Source organism: Thermobia domestica, chromosome 4 (assembly GCF_964235325.1).
Source record: "Thermobia domestica chromosome 4, izTheDome1.hap1.1, whole genome shotgun sequence".
NCBI classification, from domain to species: Eukaryota; Metazoa; Arthropoda; class Insecta; order Zygentoma; family Lepismatidae; genus Thermobia; species Thermobia domestica.
The window spans coordinates 314,564,599-314,587,197 of NC_137457.1; the positions used below are offsets into that span (position 1 = coordinate 314,564,599).

Consider the following 22,599-nt stretch of genomic DNA (forward strand, 5'->3'; position numbering starts at 1 on the left):
GATTCACCAAGCATTAACGTTATACATACGTAATTGTCAAAACAAAATCTGTATAGCGTATTTTTTTTATTATTGTGACTAAGCGGTTAGCGTACATGCTTCGGATGTGGAAGGCCCTGGTTCAATCCTCGGTGGGGTTTGCTTTCACACATCGGATCACTGTCAAGCCTTTTCTGAAATTTAATATTCTCATGCGTTATCATACATTCTTTTCAAAACTAAGCTAAATGATTGACGTACACACCTCTGGCCTTGGTTCAATCCCGGGTGATTGCTCGAATATCACGTTAAGCTGAAGGGGACGCTAATGCTTTCAAAGGGAATCGAACCATATTATTCTCAGGCATAGTTTCTGAAATTTTGTAATGTATTCTTTTCAAAACTAAGCGTACACATTTTTCTGGCCATGGTTCAATTCCCGACGGGAGTTTACATTCAACATTAAGCTAAAGGGACGCTAAAACACATCATTTATCGTGCTTACTTCTAATGTGTGGGGGTCCTGATTCTTACTCTCACTTTCCCATTCCACTAATTTCTTCATAGTCTAAATATTTCGTACTAAAAGTAAAACAGTGTATTCGTGATCCGCCCACAAATATAAAATAAAAATAATTTTCGAATCTTGTGTGAAAAATAAAATCTCACTGAACTTACCTCAAATTCAATGAACAAAAAGTCGGTGCAGTAAAGCTTCTTAAATGAAGACACTTTTAAAAAACAGACCTTCTCACTCGATAGTTGAGAGCGGTGTAGGATTTGAAAAATGAAATTTAGATTTTTATTTAGGTCGCTGCGAAAACGATGTCATCATCAACCAATCAGAAACGAGGAAATTTATAAAATGACATCACAACGAACCAATCAAAACGCTCGCTGCTTTTGTCATGAATCACGAACCAAAACGATGTGTAACAATCGATCGTGACGTCATTCACGTTACTCAATAGTTACAACATCTACTATCGCAATTCCGATGCCAATTCCCTTCTGCCAGGATCATGTCACTACTTGTCGTAACTGTGACGACATTTCATTTTCCTCATATTCCATACGAGAATGTCAATGTTTGCTTTTTTCATGAATCATGCTGACACGTTCGTAGTAAAACAAAAGTAATGCGATCCGCTGACGTTTGCATTTTCAATCATATGTACTTCTATGTCAACACAAAAAAAAAGTCTATCAGCATTTTATTTTAATCCACGTTACACTGTCAGATTTATTTTCTTAAAGTATATGTGTATCCTTTTCAAGAACCATGGTTCGAAACCCACCAAGCACGATTAAAACCGAATTCATTCATAGCTAAACGGTTAGCATACACATCTTTGGTTTGAAAGACCTGAGTTCGATTCCTGGAGAAACATTTCTTAGGATTTTTCTAAAACTTGGTTTAAATTTCTAGTTCGAAAATTTTAAAAGTTTAGTTCGATAAAAAGTTTGATTTGAAAATTTTTAGATGTGATTTACATCTTTAGTTCGAAACTTTTGTTTTTAAAAAATGTTTTAGTTCGACAAAATTTTGTTTCAATTTTTTTTAGTTCGAAATTTTTTTTGGGTTCGAAAATTTTTTGTTTGAAACTTTTTGTTCGAAATTTTTTTTAGTTCGAAAAATTTTTGTTTGAAAATTTTTGTTTAAAATTTTTTAGTTTTGAAATTTTTTAGTTCGAAAAAATTTTAGTTTAAAATTTCTTGTACTCTGCGGAACCGTTTCGAAAAGAATCGGAGCAGTTTAGGTAAGAAAAATCTGGCAACACTGTTTCCATTAATGAAGCGCTTACTGAGCAATAAATCGCTTAAACTCACAACAATGTGTTATAAGAAATCTACAAGCGACACCCTCTTTTACCTGTAAAAGGAAACAAATGAGTGAGGGGTATTCCCATGTAATCTGTTCACCGTGTGACGGGTCTAAAATCATGTGACCTCTATCAACCAATCAGAATCGAGATACCAAAGTATACATCAGAAAGGACACCCTAATTTCAAAAATCCTAGGACCTAAAATCACGTGATCTCTATCATCCAATCAGAATCAAGGTACCAAAGCACTCATCTTACCCGTAAAAGGAAACGAATTAATGATGGATTTCCCCGCAAGGGTAAAACATGACGTCATACCATGTGACCTGTTCAGCGTGTAGAGGGTCTAAGATCATGTAACCTCTATCAGCCAATCAGTATCGTAGTACCAAAGTACTCATCAAAGAGGATACCCAAATTTCAAAATCCCAAGGTCTAAGATCATGTGACCGCTATCAACCAATCAAATTCAAGGTACCAAACCACTCATCTTACCCATAAAAAGGAAACGAATTTTAAAAAATCCCTGAGCCTAAGATCACGTGACCTCTATCAGCCAATCAACATCGTGGTACCAAAACATTCATCTTACCCGTAAAAGGGAACGAATTTCAAATATCGCAGGGTCTAAGATCACGTGATAGCTGTCAACCAATCAGAATCACACATCTTACCCGTAAAAGGGAACAAATTTCAAAAATCCTAGTTCTAAAAGAGAATGAGGGATTTCCCCGCGGGGTGACTCATGACGTCATACCACGTGACCTGAAAAATTTGAATTTCCCGCGTGGGCGGGGCCTAAAGTCACGTGACCTCTCTCAGCCAATCAACCGCGAGGTACCAAAGCACTCATCTTAGCCGTAAAAGGGAACGAATTTCAAAAATCCTGGTCATAAAAGAGAGTGAGGATGAGTCATTCGCGCATAACGGGGGGCCTACTACTATAAATATTTAAATATAAAACCATATTTGTTGGGACTTTTCGGGCCTAACTTTGTAAATATACTATACAACTATATTTATTGGACCGATTTTTCTAGAGAAGTTTTAAACCACAACTGCAAAATTAAACCTCCAATTGCTGTAAATAAAAATACAATTTTGCGTTAATTATTAAATTTTTGCAATTCGGGTTTTTTTCGGTCCATTTGATTATCACAGGAGCTCGGGCCTGAATGCTAAAACATATTTCGGACTCTGGTCAGGCCTCATATAATAAATTCAAGAGACTGGCCAGGCCCGTTCTAAAAATTCCGGCCCGTGCAGACTTCTACTATACGGATCCATAGAGTGTAAAATGTACATAAAAAATTGAGCAAGTCTTTAATTAGCCCATTTTATGTTGAAAACAGAACCCAATCAACTCCTGCGGGGCTTCTAACCCGTTCCTACTACTACTACTACTACTACTACTACTACTACTACTACTACTACTACTATTACTATTACTACTACTTATACCAGGGATGGAAGTAAGCAACAAAATGTTACTAGCAACAAGACAAGATCTATTAGCCCACATCCCACAATAGAAATCATTTATTTACTTTCGGTATAATATTAAAAACTCGCCCGCACCGATGAACCACTCGCCTCGGGTGAAAGGTTATTTGTATCCCCGACTATACTATAGATCCGTATAGTAAAACTGGACATTTATAACCATCAAAAGTTTTATCTCATTCATCCATCTTTGTAATTTGAAGTTGTCAATCATAATTGCCAGAACAGTGATCTTCGCTGTAGCAAGAATTTACCGAGAAGAAGAACGGAGTGCACTCAGCAAATTTTTCAGACTGATTTTAAATTAGGCCGTTGTTGGCAACGCTGAGCGGATTTCCGAAATTATAAGTGAAGGTTCGACAGTGGTCGCTACGGCGAGTGCCTCGTTTTTGGTGATGCTCTGTGAGTAAGAGAGTTGAGTGGGATTTCCTATACACCTCCACTATACTTACACTTTCTCTTATGCTTAGACGTATATACATTTCATTCTTTTTTCTACTCTTTGTTCTTTTTCATTTTGCACTTCCCCCTTTTCTCTAACGTTTTGCCCTCTTCAACTTGGCTTTCAGCCCTTTTTCACTGTCTGAATTTCTTCCCCGATTTTGACCCTTTCCTGACTTTGACCTTTTACCCGATTGTGTCCTTTCTTCCCAATTGTGTCCTGTATTTTATTCAATTTTGTTCTTGAATCATAAATCTTCAAGTGAGGTACACATTTGACAATTTTGAAACCGTAGCACACAAAACTAGCGAGCTGGTGCACCTACCTATTTGACCCGTAATGGTCTACGACAAGACAAGACATGGTAACTTAATAGCGAAATTTTGCGACGGAATTAATTTATAAAACTTAGTTGTTTGCTATTAATTTTGCACTTTTAGTTGATAGTTAACCAAGTGTTACTTTTCCTTTAATTCTACTAGCACGTAAAAAAATTTGAAATGAATTCGATTTCTTCGACTAATAAGAAATTTAGAGCATCCTATTGAAATTGAGAGGGAACGGTTGGCGCGTTTTCTGTGATGGATTGAAAGTAAGCGAAAGGATTAATACATAAAATTGACAATGTCAAAGGTAAGAAGACGAGGTGAACACACGAAAGTTAATTAATGGTTGGAAACTGCGATTATAAGTACACGTTACTTATGGATTGAAATTTTATTACTGTAATATCAATCATTAATATTCAAATGTGACTGGTTACCATAATTCAGTGTAGGCCTATGTGTTTATTTGATTATTATGTTACAAGAAGAACGAGTTGTATAAAATGCCAAATTTTTACTTTATTTTTACTTTGAGTAAAAGTAAAGGTGTACAAAGTAGTAAAGGTGTGTTAGAGGAGGTTAGTTTAGTTTCTTTTCTTTCTGGCCTTGTGCAACTCAACCCGTTTATTTTTGCATGTTACGAATAGTTCATCAATTTTTTTTTTTTTTTTTGGCCTATGTTTAGCAGAAGGGGTCCAGCTCTTTTCTCTAAAAAATGTTACAATTTTGGTAATTTCTGTTCACATTCGGTTAGTTTATGGTAGGGTTGGTTAGTTTCAGTTAGGTTAGGCTAGTTTAGTTTATGTTATATTAGTGTAAGAGTCCCGCATAATCTTCCAAAAAAATGAGAGAATTTCGCTTATTTCTACTCAGGGTTGGCTGGTTTAAACCAGCTGGTTTTTTCAAAAAAAAAAAAAAAAACAACTGGTTTAAACGAAAAAAAAATCGTAAAAGGGTAAGTGTTCGTCAAATCTTGATGAACACACATTTGTGGGTTATCACGTTTCACTCCCGTATATTATTCGTATTATATTCAGACCTAAATTCCCCATTCATTACTCAAAAAGATTATACTACAAAAGCAACTTTTTTTATAAGTTTATAAATGTTTGTGATTTTTTGTAGTTGTTATTATTGTTATGTAATTGCAATCGAAGAAAAATTCTAAATATTGTTTCGTTTCAATGTTTACTATTGATAAAATACATCGAAAATGTCGTACTTTTTGTGTGTGTAAGGGGGGGGGGGTCATACAGACCCCACGAGAGGCATTTAGTGAAATAAGTATCTTTGGTATCTATTTATGTATAAATGAGTCTGAGCCAAAGTGGACTCAAATAATTCGTATCTTTATTCACTTTTCTTATTGATATGCAGATTAAGTCGGTGTATTTCTTTAATTTGGACCAATAAAAGTCGTTGTTAACTAACTTGAACAAAATTAGTTCTTCTGTACACCGTAGTACTTTGAAATTGTTCATATGTAACTCTGTGTAATGGTTTCACTTGTGCAACTCTTTATCTTTTTGTCCTTCTGAAATGACTCTTGACAGTTATATTAAGAAGCATGTAAAGATCAGTACAACGTATTTTTATCAGGGTTCCTTCGTGAGTGAAGGGTCATTTCAAAAGGACAAAAAGATAAACAGTCACAAGTAAAAACATTATACAGAATTATATATAAATCGGGAAACTCCCGCCTTAGCCATTGGGAAAATCCTGTTATTACTTTAAATGTATTTGTATGTAAAATTTTAAGGTCAACATATCATAATTACTACGCTAAAACTGAGGTATTAAATTACAAATTTGGTATGTAGATATCATTCAATAAAATTAAAACAAAGTCAAATCCAAGTTGATGTTGGAAGCTACGTAGGCAGTTGATATCAATTTCAGTTTTGCCAATTTCTATCAATAAGAGGAAGCTTGGCTTCTTTATAAAACAACAGGCATTCATTCAAGTAGAAATATATAATTTGATTTCATTTCGTATGTTTAGGCTTAACATCCTTATGAAATACCAAGGTTATCACGGAGAAAACTTTCGCTTAAAGGGACACCTGGAATCGCTACTTGGTTTACATTTGAAAGATGGGTTGTGGTTCGACCGAGAATTGAACACGGGACCCCTTGATTAAAAGGTGAAAAGTAGATAAACGGAATGCGGATGGTTTGATATGTGGAAACGTCACCATTAAGTTCACACGATTTAAAGCATTTTTCAATTATTATTATTTTTTTTTTTTAAACCAGCCAACCCTGGTTATTTCATAACAGAATTCCCTCACAGTGTCTTAGGAGATGTTTCTTAAGTAGGAGTTGCATTAATGGGTTCAGGTTCACTTTATGGGCACCCTAAGACATTCTGCTCCCTTATTTCTTTGCCGTTTGGCAAGCAATTGCATACGGATGAATGTGCGTAAATTGAAGTGACTCCATACGAGTATAATTACGTGTCCGGACGAACGCCGTAAACACCAGTAGCGTCTCCTGGCGTGGATGTTAGGGCGTTGGCAAGAAATGAAAAATATATTAACCCTTACAACCATAGGCGATACTAGACGGGAACCCCCTCTTCCTAGGAGCAAAGATGGGCCCACCCACATTTTTTTACTGATCAAAAATATTGTGATAAATTGAACTCAGTTTACGCATAACTAATTTAGGGGCATTCGCATTCAGCATACGAGTATTTAATAGTGACTATAGTTTGCCCACCTATCGATTTCCTGAATATAGTCTGTACCTAGAAGTTCTCGCAATTTTCGAAAGTAAGGAACCATGATTGTCACTATGTCCTATTTACGCCAACCTATAAATAGCATTTTTTTTTTAACAATTTAGTCAATCTAGAAATTATAAAGAGCAATCAAGGAGGATGTTATTACGTAAGGAATACATTTAATTATAACAATTATAGTATAAGTAAATATACCCTCAAAATATGAAATTGAAAAACTGCGAAAATATGAAGTTCGCTTTTCTCCATAATTAATCACTATACACTGATGACCTTTATTACCATTTTTGTTACTCTCATTTCGTTTGATTTTGTTAATTTCTCCGTAGGTTTTGTATGTCGGGGCCATCTGCGGCAGTTAACTCAAAAGCAGAAATGCTATTTAACCGAGTCAGAGCAGGAGTTCAGGAGGGAGACTCACACGGGGATGCGTCCATGGGGAGCAAGCGTCAGTGACGGACGGTGTGCGCATAGACGAGAACAGTGGAAAAAAAAACACACTTTATATCGTATAAAAGCAGCGCACTTGTATAGTTAGAGCATTTGTCATGGTTCCACACTAATATCTATACTTGTAAACATAATGTTTGCCATCCACTCTGTGGCTCAGTGGTAGAACGTTCGCCTCTGATGCATAGGGTCCTCGGTTCGATCCCAGCTCGTGCCAAGTGAGCTTTGTGGTGGACAAGCACCGTGTGCGTGAGTTTTCTCGGGATTCTTACGTTTCCTCCCCCTTTCTTTATTTCATTCATTTCTCATCATCATTGTCTCCTTTAGCCTAGCTGGCAAAACTGTGGGATGTAAAACAGGGTGGATTGATTTAAATCAAGATTTAAATCACTTGATTTTTTAATAAAAATCGTTGATTTAAATCAAATTCCTAAATAATTTAAAGTGAAAATAAGTGAAGTCCCGTTTCTGTTCTGTTATTTCGATTATGGAAGATGATAATCAAAATACAATGAGACTCAAATGTACAGTATGTACAGCATAGTATGAAAACAAGTGTCATGCAGAGGATGATTAGGGAAAATCCCGTTTTGAACGGGTAACAGGATAATCCTGTTTTTTTCTCTTCATAACACAGGGTTTATATTGTAAATCATTAACTATTCCAACGGGGAAATCACCATCGACATTTAAGACGAAGATTCTTTTGTGTGCGCGTCTATATATTTGGTCCCAGATAATAGGGTGTATTTAGAAGTGTCCTATCCCCTTTCCGAATTTTTTTTAGATTTTATAAGTTTAGGCAAAATGTGTGTATTTTGTGCCGCATGCTAGTTACAATTTCCTTAAAAATGTGCCCCTGCCAAATATCAGTAACTTTTGTGGGAAAAAAGTGTCACTTTGATAAGCGTTGCTGTACTTTTTCCTTGTCCTTTTAAATTATATTACCTATTTTTAGGCGATAGAATAAAATTGCATTATTCAATTTAAAAAGTGCCAATAAAGCTTTTTACTTCGTTTTTTCAGGACTGAAGGCATTGTAGAGCACGTTACATATACTTTCACACCTCTCTGCGTCAAGACAAAGGATGTGATGACGTCATAAATTTAAAAAAGATATTTTTTGTTGTGCCTATTTTTATTATTTTTGGGCGGGCCTACATTCTGCATTCAGAAGACTGAAATTCTGCACACTCGTTCAGTGCACCCTTAGTATTTTTCAAATGATTTCAGATCTCTGCGTGAAAACAGGGGGTCCGGAGGGGCAAAAATGTAAAAAAAAAAAAAAAAAAAAAAAAAAGCTATTCTTAACAAAAAAAAAGCTTTTTTCGCGATTTTCCCGCCTAAGATGAAATGGTACCATCTAAAAGGCTGTTCTATTCTGAGAAGAATGATGTACGAACCATGATCTTAGGATAAATAGGGATGTCTCAGGAAACTGTTACCTGAGATCCTGTTTTATACGGGAATCTGGGGTATTTGGAGATATTATTTTTCGCGGGCTTACTTTTGCATCTAAAAGTTTGAAATTTTGGACATTCATTCACTGCACCCCTTACTATTTTTCAGATTTGTTTCAGATCTTTGCTTTTAAGCAGAGGCGGTACGGGGTAAAAAAGTAAAATAAAAAAAAGGGGGATATTTCTTAACAGAGAATCCCTTTTATCGTGATTTTCCAACCCCAGATAGCCTACACGATGGAGACATTTGAATGGCACCGTTTGAAACTCTGTTTTATTCTGAAGAAAATAATATACAAATCATGATTCTAGGATGAATAGGAATGTCTGAGAAAATTTTTATATTACATCCGGGTCATCTGGGGTATTGTGGGGATGTTCTTAGCTCATTGTTAAATATTTTCCCACCCTTACTATTCAAGATAGAAGCTTGAAATTTTGTACACCCCTTAGTATTTCCCAGTTGATTTTGAGATCTGCGCGTTAACACAGGGAGTGCAGAGGGGATCAAAATTTGAAAGAAAAAACTCCCGACTTCTCTCAAAATTTTCCGTTTCAGGGGCATGATAGGGAAAATGTGAATGTTACCGTTTTAAAGGCTGTTCTATTCTGAAGAGAATGAGGTATGAACCATGATCCTAGGATAAATAGGAATGATGCTTGACTGAAAGTCTATAATTTACCCAAAAAGAAGCCATAATTTAAAATTGTTAAGAAATATTGTTTGGGATTGATATAGGTTAACGATTGGGGATTAATTCAAAATTCAACCCCAATACTTTCACTTAAATGGCATAATTAGCATTTAATATTAATTCCTAATGTTTTTTCTTCAGTTCGCGACTTGTATTATACGAGGAGAAAGATTTGATTTAAATAAAAAAAATCATCAAAAATGATTTTTTTTTAAAAAAAAATCATGATTTTTTTCCACCCTGATGTAAAACTTGAAGATATAATGTTTTCCATTATTTAAGCTTTGCTTTTACTATATGTGAATTTGATTTAAACTACTCACGGAGCAAAACAATATGCTTAGCAACAACGTGATGATTTATAGTGTCTAATGAAACCAAAATGGGTAGTTGGCGAAACTGTTGCACGTTAATAATTTTTACAATAAACTTAATAGTTTTTACTCAGCGGGTAGTTTAAATCAAATTTTGCAAACATAATATACCATTTCGTACATTGTGCAGAAACACTTTGTCGGCGGAAATTAATGTGTTCGTCTTTCACAGTCGTCTTTCAAATGCACTGACTTATTTTAACAGTAATATAGCTCTTGTAACTGTTTGATACTTGTACCCTTACAGTTGTAAACATAAAATACTGGTTTTCTACATTGAGATATTAATTCGTCGCCATTGGGAATTAATATCTGAGACAGTCTCTTTTTTCGTGTTCACTCACTCATTTTAAACTTAATATTGCCAATTTTTTTATGGTATTTTGTATTGGTGGTTTTATGTAAGGGATGTAACATAAATATTTCTAGTAATCCATATTACAATTGTAAACAAAAGTATACAATTACTTTAAGCGTTCAGGAAGTACATACAAATCAAACAGTTACTTCATGTCTTTTATTAGCAGAAACTTTATTAGCAATTTATACAATTAGAAAATATACAATGCAATAGAAGGATTTATTGTAATAAAACGTGAAACTAAGATTAGAAAAGAAGATTCTTTAAAAAAAAATGACTTTATGCTTGACGGTGTTCGTGTTTGGGAAAAATTTTCGTAGTTGTATCTGTGAATAAGTTAATTATACGTAAGTATAGACTATAGAGGGCGTGAAACAGTATTATATTAATTAAAGGGTTAACTACACAATACCCACTCCAGCTGGTATCCTTACGCAGACACGAGAAATTACACTCGATTAATTTCGAAAAGAGTATCTCAAGTGGTAGAGCATTGATTCGCATTCGGGAGGTCGTGGTTCGATTCCTGCTGCCGACCATCCTGATAGGTTTTCCTCAATCCTACCATTCAAATGCCGGGATGGTACCTACTAAATAGGCCCTGGCCGATACCTTCCCATATCCTTTCCATTGTTATTGCTCTTAGATATGCAGTAAGAAATGCCTCTGAGCTATATTCGGTGAGTGTTAAATAAATAAAATAAAAATAAAACAGAATGAGTCCAAACTTCCCTGACCCTACCCTACCCTACGTTACTCTACTCTACTATACCTGTTTAATGCGGACCTCCTTATCGTTGCGCAGCTGAAACGTGTATTGTAAAGTTGATTCTAATTAGATTTCAGAGGTTAAGTGCCAGAGATTAGGTCCAGAAATAGAAACCTAACCTAAGCCATAACATCTTGGACCTACTCTGGCACAATAAAACAATTTCAGAAGGAAAGTAACCGAAAATGCCACCAGAAAGAATCGAAAAACAAGAAAAAAAGTGTATATCAAAAACACTGTTGCTAATTCATAATTATTACCTATACTCAACCTTTTGAATAATTGACTTGTGGTACCTTCAGATCTTGTATTTTATGTGCGACCTTTCATTCAACAGTGCAGGACGACATAAACGCAATGGACTTCTGACACGTGGTCTCCCTGGTTCAATCCCAGCTCCCGCCAAGTAGACTTTGTGGTGAACAAACACCGCCTGTGTGGGTTTTCTCGGGATTATCTCCTTTCCTCCCACTTTCATCATTCCACCATTATCATCATCACCGTCTCTCCCATAGAATCGTGCGACGTTAAGCTAGTAATAATGAAAAAGCGTAGTGGCTATAAAAGTAATATTTCTTACGTAAAATTAATTTCTCACAGGCTAAAAGGTATTTGTTTTTACTAGAATATTTGCACAAGATTGAGGTTGGCATATTTCAACTACACCAAAAAAATGTTTAGGTAAACCAGCATTTGGGTTTTAGAAATAATATTTGAATTAATTAACGTCTGTATTATTGTTTATCTAGATATTAAATGGTTTAGCTACTGTAAATTAACTTTAAACTCCAAAATAACCACACAAGCAAGAACTCAACTTAGAATGGTTAAAGTGAGCGCGAGGTGTGATATCTTATTATTTAATTACTTAAGTGAATACTCTAACAGCGAGAAACTTAAAATTCACTGAACGACATGTTAAAAGGATCATCACATGTCTAAAAGGCGGCAGATGAACAAATAAGACATTCAGAAAAGGACTGAAAGTTAACGCTTATGCTGTCAAAAGTATCATAAAGGGAACTAGCAGAGGGAGGGCATTTTTCGAAGAAACACATCTTCGAATATAGAGAGTAACAGCTTTCAGTGTGTGTGTGCTTGTACAATGACGAAAGTACAGCTTAACACGGAACGACTTTATCAAGCAAAATAATAATAGCTTGGAGAACCTATTGTCGCAACGTATATATTCTTATCGGGCATTAAAATAGTCTTAGAAAATAGAAATAAGAAAACAGTGTAGATAGGTTTCTAAATTTCATGCATACTACTGTATTTCTAACTGTTTTTAAATGGTGCTTGTCAGTTCCATTCCCTGTGGAATTTTTTTTTTTTATATTATATGTTTCGGATACCAGAATATCTCTGGCATAATTACTTAGTACCGTATTTATGAAATGATATGAAATGACTTTTTCCGTTTAACGTCCCACGATTTTGCCTGTTAGGCTAAGGGAGACGGATGATGAAGGCAAGTGAATGATTATAAAAGAATCGGTGGAATGATCATGTGGAAGGAAACGGGGGTACCCCGATAAAACCCACGTACACGATGTTGTCCACCACAACTTAGTTGTTTGGAGACCGAACTAAGAACCCTACGTCCCAGAGGTAAACGCTCTACCACTGAGCTTTCGTGGCCCAATTGGTATTTTGAAAATACTTATAACCAAACACTTTTAAAAATGAGGAAAAGTTGCCTCAATATTGTAATAGTATTTTATTGTTTATAGTTTTGGTAGGTGAAGTATAGCTCTTTCTTTATTTTTATGTTTATTGTTTTGGTGTTTTTGTAGGACATAAGATCTTTTTTTAAACCCATCGGCGGAAGTAAAGGGAAAGAATCATCGGAGAAGCCAAAATCAGAAACTGGCTCGGATAAATCAAATAAGAAACACAAGAAAAGGCTTATTGTCATTGAATCCGATTCAGATGAAGAAGATCCCATTCCGAAACGTTTCAAAAATAAAAATAAATCAGGTAATTATTCTTCTTACCTTTTTTTTTTTTTTTTTTTTTTTGCTTGACTCGTGTTTTATATTGCCAGAAGTCCTGTTATCGATATGGATAATGGTAATATAATGGTGTACAGTTACAGAACATCTTGCTGATTTTACATTATGGTTAAAATTTATTACAGAAACTTGTTACTTACAGTTTTATGGAATGCCACTCGAGAATTTGAGGCCAGAGCTCGAGATGGGTTACTGGTACTTTAATTTCAGAGACCATAATTGGAGTTTCCTTTAATGCTAATTTTTAACAAAACTAAACACGTTTGGTGCTACCACTTTTTAAAAATTGGTTGGCAGAGTTTTAATATCTAGACGCAATGGCGTCAACAGCACATAAACATTGATGGCTACAGATTACCGAGGCAACTGGAGTGTATGAAATACTCCCCAGTAAAGCAGGGGTCCTGCCCAGAAAATTAAAAAAAATAAAAAAAATAAAGTCTTTGGACATTGCAGTTTAAAGCATTTTTGACTTAAAAAGCAAACAAAAACTTAAAACGTTTTGTGTTTTATTTTTATCTTTGATAGTCTAGTTTTTTTTTTTTTGGAAAATGTGGTACTGAAAAACACACACACTTCCCAGTTTGTTTGTTCATTCAAACAATAAAATACAACCTTGTTTTACAAATTTAGTTAAACTTAAATGATACCAGTGTATATCAAAAACAAAATGACAAAAGGTAGTGTGAAGTGAATACTCAGAAACAATGAAGTTTTGAAAAGAGGTTTTAGGCCTACAGCCTACAACTAATGTAAATGAGGCTCAACAATCTATATTTCCGCACCCTTCATATATATATAGGGTGGTCCGGAAGTGGGCGTACCCCCCCCTCTTTATTTCAACAGTATAGTGTTAGTTATGATAGAATGTCTCTACACAGTTATCTTGAAGTCTTAAAGAGTCCTAAACATCGGTATGATCACCACCCATGTCGTAACACAGCTGAATTCTGCACCAAGTTCTCGCAGATGTTTTGCGGAGATACTCCGGAGTCACGAGGGTGAAGGCGTGTTGCACAGCTGCTTCTAGTTCGTGCGTTGTGTGATAGCGAGGGTTTCTTACTTGTTGCTTTATGAAACCCCAGAGAGCATTGTCTGGTGACATTAGATCGGGACTTCTTGGAGGCCAGGCAAAGGGAGCTGGTAAAGATGCACAACCTCTTCCAATCCACACTGCCCGTAGCAAATGCATGTTTTCCCCACTCCAACATTGTTGCTTTTCTTGGTGGATTAATTCCAAAGCGGTCTGTAAATTTAGCTTTAACACGTTCCATGGTGTCACCTGTGTAACTCCTTTCGTGAAGCCAAACCGCAGCAACTAATCTTTGTTCAGTTCTGTATGGACTGTGATCAGACATTGTTGATTACCCCAACTTCACTGCAAATAACTGTTACTAAGCAGAACACAAATGAACATGGATAGCAATGTTGCCAGACAGTGCCAAGCAATGTTACCAAACAAATGTTGGTAAAACCTAAAACCGTCAGAAAACACCAATTAGGGGTACACCCACTTCTGGACCACCCTGTATATATATATATATATATATATATATATATATATATATATATATATATATATATATATATATATATATATATATATATATATATGTAATATTTTACATAGCATTAGATATGTAAGATGAGATGTGAGATAAGAATTTCGAATTGATGTACAGCCGTATCGTGAACCATACTTGCAAATCCTTATTTCTAATTATAGATGATGACGATTTTGAATCGCCTAAAAAGAAAAAAGCAGACAATAAGCCGACGAGTAAACCTGTACCGCAACAACCTGTTTTGAAGAAGGTGAATGCAGCTGATATATTTGGAAGTGCACCAGTGAAGAGAACGGCATCGAAAACATTTGCAGAAAAGAAACCTAAGGTAAGTGGGGAACAATGACCGAAGATGTAGCATCATCTATATATATATATATATATGCTAGTATTCACACGTGTCCTTTTTATAACGTGACATGCCTGAGTTTTATTCCTTTAATTGGATCATCCACGCGGGATTTTCTTCAGCAACAATTTTTGCTTCGTCACCTGATCCTTTCTGTTACATCTCCAATTGTGGTTTTAGGTTTCGTAGAAAATTCATTTGTACACAAAATAGTTCGTAGCTTAGTATCGGTTATTTTTCATCTATAGATTGCCATTATAATTCTAACAGTCCACTTGCTTTATATATATATATATATATATATATATATATATAAAAGAATAATTTGTTCAAATTAACCTTTTGTATGGAATTCCACACAATCTTTAATTTTGATGCTACTAATGTCGTTGTCACTAAAATTAACTTTTTGTAACTGTTGTAAATACGGTCCACTAAGCGGATTTGAACAGTATGCAAACTTTTTGTGAATTCAGCTTGTGTGAGTGAACATTTAAACACGATAAGTAGTCCCACGTACCGTAGTTGCAAACGCTCTCGCCTTTGGTGTGAGCGGGCCCGGGTTCGATTTCCTGAGGAGACACTCTGTTGGAAAAAATGTGCAAAAGCTTTTTCAGGTGGATCATTCTAAGCGAAGTTTTCCTGGATTGACTTATATGAGGCAAATGCCGGGATGGTATCTAACAATGGTGTCATGCCATTCCTTCTTTTCCATTCTTCTCTTCTCCCCGCTTCCCCGGGTAGTGTGCTCACCGATGGACGTCATCTCTTATGCGTGACGGGCAGACCTGCCCATAGTTGCCAAAAGCCCAGAAATCTAATTCCTAATTCTAGATTTAAATTCTGCAATTCCCGTGCAGATGGTGATGGTGTTCCAATTAATGTTAACAATACTTGAGACACTAGTGAGTCATGTTTCTTAGGAATATGTGCCCTATAGCTTCAATCAGTAGATACAATGTAACAGTCTGACTCAATATTTATATCGAATAGGCTTGTTTTTCTCTGATCGGAAAGTTTCAGTTTCTTTACAAAATGGTAGTGGGCCTACCATGGGCGTCCATGTGATGATTTCAATGGGGAAGGGGACGTTTACCTTCTAACATGAGCGGCATGAGTTCTCACCATACTCTTGTTCCAATGAGACTCTGAGTTTACACTTCGTCCTTAAATTAAGTACGGACCAACCTGGAAATCGCCGCCGTGAGTCCTGAAATCAGGAATATGCTGAACCTTTACCTCTATAATGTAAAGTTTCGCCTGTTTTCACACTATGCTAGATGCAGCCATGTTTCTACACCACGTACTAGATATAAATACTTTACAGACGACATATATGAAGAGGACGTCGTTCACCATCTCCAACGGTCGGCAAGTGACGGAGATCAACGAAGGTAGCCGACATTTTAGAATAAAAGAGGATAGCACACCACAAAAGACATGTGTCTCGTCCGGTTGATCAAACCACCAGCTCTCGAAGACAGATATCCTTCCTATACGCTCTAATGCATGGCCAGTGAGCTCCTTGACTACCTCTCTAAAGACGCCCAGTTGCTTTAAGAAATGTAAAAGATGTGATATTAGATACTATGTGTGACCACTCGCTTGTGTAGATAGTAAAGCAAGTATCCAATTCCAGTGTAATATAAATAAAATATAGAGTTCGTTTGTGTGCAGCCTGGAGACCAGACGACTGGACCGAGAGCTACTAAATTTTTATCGGGGGTACCTTGGTCCAGACCAAGACGAAGCGTTTATATATATATATATATATATATATATATATATATAATTCGAACCAGGGGGTTCTCAGGGAGGTTGTTTGCCAGAACATGTAAAAGTAGTAGATAATGACCGATATTAGTGTCAAATTCATAGTTTTTGCGGTCGCTGAGATCAATAGTGAAACTCCGATCGCATTAACTTCTAAATTCACTGCATTTGGTTGCGGTGGTGACACGTCCATTAGCGATGACTTTCAACTTCAGCCACCATTATATGCGGGCCGGGGTTCACCAGGGGAAGGGGGTTATCGAAACATGTACAAATGATCCAAAATGACCGACATTAGTGTCAAATCCATAGTTTTCGCGGTCGCTGAGATCAATCGTGACATTTCCATTATCGATAACTTTCAAATTCAGATACCATTGTATGCGAGCCGGGTTTACCTGCGGAGGGAGGTTTATCGAGACATGTAAAAATAATCAAAATGACCGATATTAGTGTCAAATCCATGGTTTTCGCGGTCGCTGAGATGAATGGAGATACTCCCATAGGCGTTTACTTTCAAATACAGCCCCCATGCGAAGAAAGGGTATTTTCAGCTAGTTAACAATAAGATAATTAAGGCCACTATGAAAATTAGTATCAGTGGAAAAGTCGTTGTCAAATGAAAATCCGACGAGTTGCTGTCCTGTGGTTTACTGTGCCTTCCCCTTAAGCATAACAAATGTTTTTGGTTTGCTCACACAGCAACAATATTATGTGTCATACGTTGTTGAGTACCATTGTCGCTGCTACTAAAAACTGACGAAATGGGAGCTTTCTGTTAAATAGTTCGTTTGCCACACCATCTCTTGGGCGAGTATGACCTTGTATTTACTGTCGATCACGGCGTATACACATGACTGCTGTTTGAGTTATGGAAACATTGGAAGACTTACGAGTTTTTCTTACGCCATAACAGATGATATTTTTTTTAATTTAATAATTCCATATTCAAGTGTTTATTATGTATTGATATAAAGTCTGTAAAACAGCTACTTCTACGCTGTGCTATATCAGGGTGTCAGTCGGTCGCAAAAGTCACGAATGTCACGAAAAAGTCGCGAAATTTAGCGTTTGGGTCACGATTTTTTTAAAAACTGTGCAAATGTAAGTACAGATTGGAAAATTTTGTTCTATAAAACGTAAGAATTCACCACCAAAAATGTCTGTGGTCGGCTTTAGACGCTACCAAATCGCAAGCAAAGTACGTTTCTATCGTATGGATGAAAATTCGGCTAATTCGCACCCGAATTCGCTATTGAAAATGTTAGGAAATTTTATGATTTGGTAAAGAAAAGGTCACGAAAAAGTTGCGAAATTTCATTTTGGAATTTTAGTAGACACCCTGTGTATTATTTCTCATTCCAAGTGGGAAGGTTTAATGCTTGGTACTTATTTCATAGAAGTTAAGGGAAGTAATGGTCCTTCTCGCCGCTGTCGTGACACAACATGAAAAGTCCAAAGGCTGTGATTGTCATACTTCATTTTTTAAGTGAAAAAAAAGTTTTCATTGATCTCGAAAACTACGCATGAGTATATCTTTTTTTTTAGCTTGATGAGATCTAACGATTGATGTGTGGCTCATCGTTGAACAAAATACGAGTATTTTCCGTTAAACACTAGAAATATTATACTCTCGCTTTTGGTGCGAGCGGCCATGGGTTCGATTCCCGGTGGGGACACTCGGTCGAAAAAGTATAAAAGCTTTTTCAGGCCAGCCATCTTGAGTGAGGTATTTCCTGGGTTTCCATCATTCACACCAGGCGAATGCCGGGATGGTATCTAACATAATGGTCCAGGGTCGTTTCCTTCCTTTCCCAATCCTTTCTTTTTTCCCTGCATTGGATCGTGTGCTCGCCGAGGAACGTCATCCTCATGTACGTGACGGGATAAGTGACCTTAGATGCTGACAGCACGGAAATGGCAATCCTAAATCCTAATCCTAAGAATATTGTAGAATTTACGTATACTAGTTAGTACATGGTCACGAGCGTTCGGTCCGATGTACAGGATAGATTAAACTTTTGCATAATTATCTAGGTAAAGACGAATTGTTTACTTTTAAGAAATGTATTTATTTATGTTTTCTTTTGAGTTTGCCTACCAATCCTCTCTTTCCTCCGAAAATTCAGTGTCATACATACTTCTGTTATTCAAGAACTTGGTTATACACAACCAAAGGTGCCAATGTTTTGACTAATTTCATTCAAACTCACGCTCATAACATCATTTTGAGCTCAAGCTCACTTGACCTCTCATTCACATCATCAACCCGACGTCACGATCACAACATCCTTTCGATCTCAGACTCATATCATTCCAATGTCACGCTAACATAATGATTTGGAACTCGAGCTCACTCAACCTCACGCTCACTTCGTGAGAATGAGGTCGAGTGAGCGTGAATTTCGATCTCATGAGCGCGAACCTTATGAGTTCGGGCAACTTTGTACACAACAGTCCTGTAGTAACGACATCTATTAACGTGGCTTTATTATTAGAAATTAGTGACGCAATGAGACATTTGTCGTTATACAACCAACATTGCAAATCCCTTAAGCATGGTTCTGTAACAGTTGAGGATAGCATGATACAGAATGACATTGTTTCCCTTATTAACCAACTTCAAAAACGGAGGTAGTTCTCAGTTCAACCTTTTATATATATGTATGTATGTATGTATGTATGTTGTATGTTCAGGCATACTTCAGCATGGGTGCACTGATTTTTTTCTGTGTGTGCTTCTGTCTATATGTCTCTGTCTGTGTCTGGAAGAGTGTACCTTCCCGATGGTACCGTGTAAATCTCGTCAGGATCTGATGATAATCTCCGGAGCTAGACTATGAAACATCTCAACGAATGCTGCGTTACTTACGAAAGAATAGCATGCTTATAGGCAACCATACATCCTTTAGCTTTATTATGGTTGCATCAGCACAGGGGTTGCACGGCAATGTTTCAGAACTCTTTCGTAATCTAATGTACACTCTGTAAAGAAAAAATAGCGACACCTCAATTCTCAAGCTAACTTACACAGAAAACCTTAGTTGCAGTCCGTTAGAAGAGGAATAGAAGGAAATGAAGAGTGGGATAGTTCATTTGCGTTATTTGTGACACCTGTGGTGTTCGACATCGCTTGCCAATTGTTTGTGTATCAGTAATATTTTCGCTAGATGGCACTGAGTGCGTCTCGTAAATTATTGTTGTGAGAATTTTGTATTTCATTTGTGATGTATAGGCTGAGGTAAATAGCGTTTTATGATTGTTCTTTGCTTTCTCATTGAACAGTGTCAAGTGGCAAAATTATTGTTGTGCAGCGTTGTTTGTACGTGATATTGTTGCTACATGTGGACTGTAAACAAATAAGATGGGTAAGAAATGTGACTTGTTGCCATGTGAAGAAGACATAATTATTGCTTTGCGCAGCTAAGGCAAATCTCTAAGGGAATAGATGGAATACTGAAAATCCTTGATTCTACGGCAGGAAGAGTAATCCACAAGTGGAAACAGCATAACAATCGTCCCTTCGTCAATAGTGTGCAAGAAAAAAGAAAGCATCACCCAGAGCACATTGCTAAATGAAATCAATAGCACTGCCGATTTCAGGAGTGATTTCCCCAAAAATCGCTCCTGTAGTTTGACATTATCTTGGAACTGCAGTTACTCGTACAACTGTATTGTCTTGACTGTATGAAGAGGATATTACAAAGAAAAAACCGCGTAGAAAGTCCAAACTGACAAAACATAGAGGATTTCAACATGTAGTTTTGTGAGTTGATATGCAACTTGGACTTATGACAACTGGAAGCATGTCGATTTCTTCGTTGAAAAGAAGTTTAGGATAGAGGGAAATGATGGTGGTGTGAAGTTGTGGATACGAACAAGCAAGGAACTTGACAAGGATTTTGTTTAAGAGATGCAAATATTCAGTTACTGAGTGATGGTATGGGCTTGGTTCATCGTTAAAGACGTCAGAACAACGGATATATGTGAAGGATCGTTTGATGCACGAAAATATCTTCAAATTCTGGTACGTAAAGTTTTTACAACAGCTAAAGACGACTTTTCTGAAGAAAATTTGGACTACTTCCTTTTCCAGGACGATAATGCTTCATGTCACCGAGCGAAAATCGTTAATACGTGGTTCAAGAATATGACTATTTAGCAAAATCCTGTGGCCTACAAACTCACCTGACATGAATCCAGTTGAAAATTTGTGGATCAATATGAGTAGAAGATTAAATAGACAACTATCTCAAACAGAATGGAATTCAAGGAACAGATAATCCGGGTGTTATTCCGTGAAATCGAGGTTGCATTTTGCAATAGCCTTGTTACCAAAGGGCTCCGATGATTCGCTGCACTGCAGAAAGCCCATGTGCACATACAAAATACTAGTTTGGTGTATGGTACTTCCCGATGTTTGTACATAATATCTCTTACCTTCAAGAAATTCCATTTCTTGTTTTCTGCTATTGTTGTTGATCTTTTTCAGTTTTATGTATAACTCTTCCTATAAACGATTTTGCTCAAAACACACACAGCTACTTATATATGCATATAAAATCATTAAATTCATGTCAAAAGCCTGAAACTCTGGCGCAAATATTAATAATGAACTGCTCATTAAGAATATGCATTGTAATATTATCAGGAATTCATGTAAAAAATCATATTGATTAAAGTATGTTGCGAAAACCATATCCGAGCAAGTGTCGCTATTTTTTCTTTACAGAGTGTATTATACTGTCTCTGTTTTTTGTAACATTTTAAATTGGTAGTTACGTATGTGAAGTTGGTTAAGATTTTTTGAAAGAAAAAAAGTTGGATAACTATATAATAAGATTTTTCTTTTATTCTTCTTCAGGCAGAGTCACCCAAGAAGCCTAGCAAAGAAGTCCATCCAGATCCAGATTTTGCAGCTACATTGGAAGAGCTGGACGAAGCGGAACCGCCTGCACCGAAAAAGCCAAAAAAGACCCAAAGTCCTCGTAAAGCGCTAGAAGATGAGAAACAAACAAACAAAGAAGTTGCACAAGAGAAGTCAACGAAGGACAATCATGTCCCGGCTATCAAGGATAAAGCAAGTAAAAAGACACCGGAAAAGATAAAACGAAGTCCAGACAAAAAGCCGTCAAAAACTCCAGTGAAAGCAGCGGAAAGTGAAAAAACAGAGAAAACGCCAAGCAAAGACTCGTACTCTGAGGTTGTGAAAAAGGTAACTCCAAAACAGGACAGAAACAATGATAGCAGTGTATCAGAGACTCCAAGTCCTGCGGATCCGTTGGAAAAGAGACGACAGCATGCGGCCATGTATCAGAAATTCCTTCAGAGAAAGGGACCAGCAAACCCGGGAAGCAAAGTTATACCAGAGGTAAGTCAAAACACTTATTTGTCTTTCATTTATTGGTTTCAGAAGATTTAAACCAATATATTGTGGTCATGTTTTCGGCTTATCCATGAAATCTTGTTTTGAGGTGCGTTGCGAGAGATTTTAATAATCTATCCAAACTTTCTACAATACTCCTGGTAGTAAAATGTTTATGACATGAATTGAAACGTAATTCTAGGCGAGAATAAGAGATTCAAACCTCAGTGTGTAATTAGTTCAATGAATCTGATTGTTTGTTGATATTTGTTGTCTGTGAGTTGTTTTACGTGTTGTGACATGCATGGTAGTTGACAGACCTTAATTAAGCACATACCAACTTATTTTTAATTGAAGTGATTGTCCTGTAACCAGGTCACTTAGACCACAATCTCAGCACCGTGGTGGCTCGGTGGTAGAGTGTTCACCTCTGGTGCTTGGGGTCCCGGGTTCGATCCCGGCCCCCGCCAAGTGAACTTTGTGGTGGACAAGCACCGTGTGTGGGGGTTTCCACGACGTTCTCCCGTTTCCTCCCACTTTCTTCATTCCACCATTTCATTCATTTCTCATCATCACCGTCTCCTTTAGCCTAGCCGGCATAAC

General features: G+C 36.7%; 1 protein-coding gene across 1 annotated transcript in view; it reads left to right on the plus strand.

The window, feature by feature from the left end:
* The first annotated feature begins 4,089 nt into the window (after positions 1-4,089).
* Gnf1 (germ line transcription factor 1) overlaps positions 4,090-22,599 on the plus strand; it is a 61,906-nt gene continuing 43,396 nt past the window's right edge. Inside the window, exons 1-4 of the mRNA XM_081756540.1 lie at positions 4,090-4,384; positions 12,726-12,909; positions 14,671-14,837; positions 21,496-22,002. Coding sequence (XP_081612666.1) covers positions 4,376-4,384; positions 12,726-12,909; positions 14,671-14,837; positions 21,496-22,002 — 867 coding nt within the window. The 5' untranslated portion in view covers positions 4,090-4,375. The remainder of the gene's footprint in view (positions 4,385-12,725; positions 12,910-14,670; positions 14,838-21,495; positions 22,003-22,599) is intronic.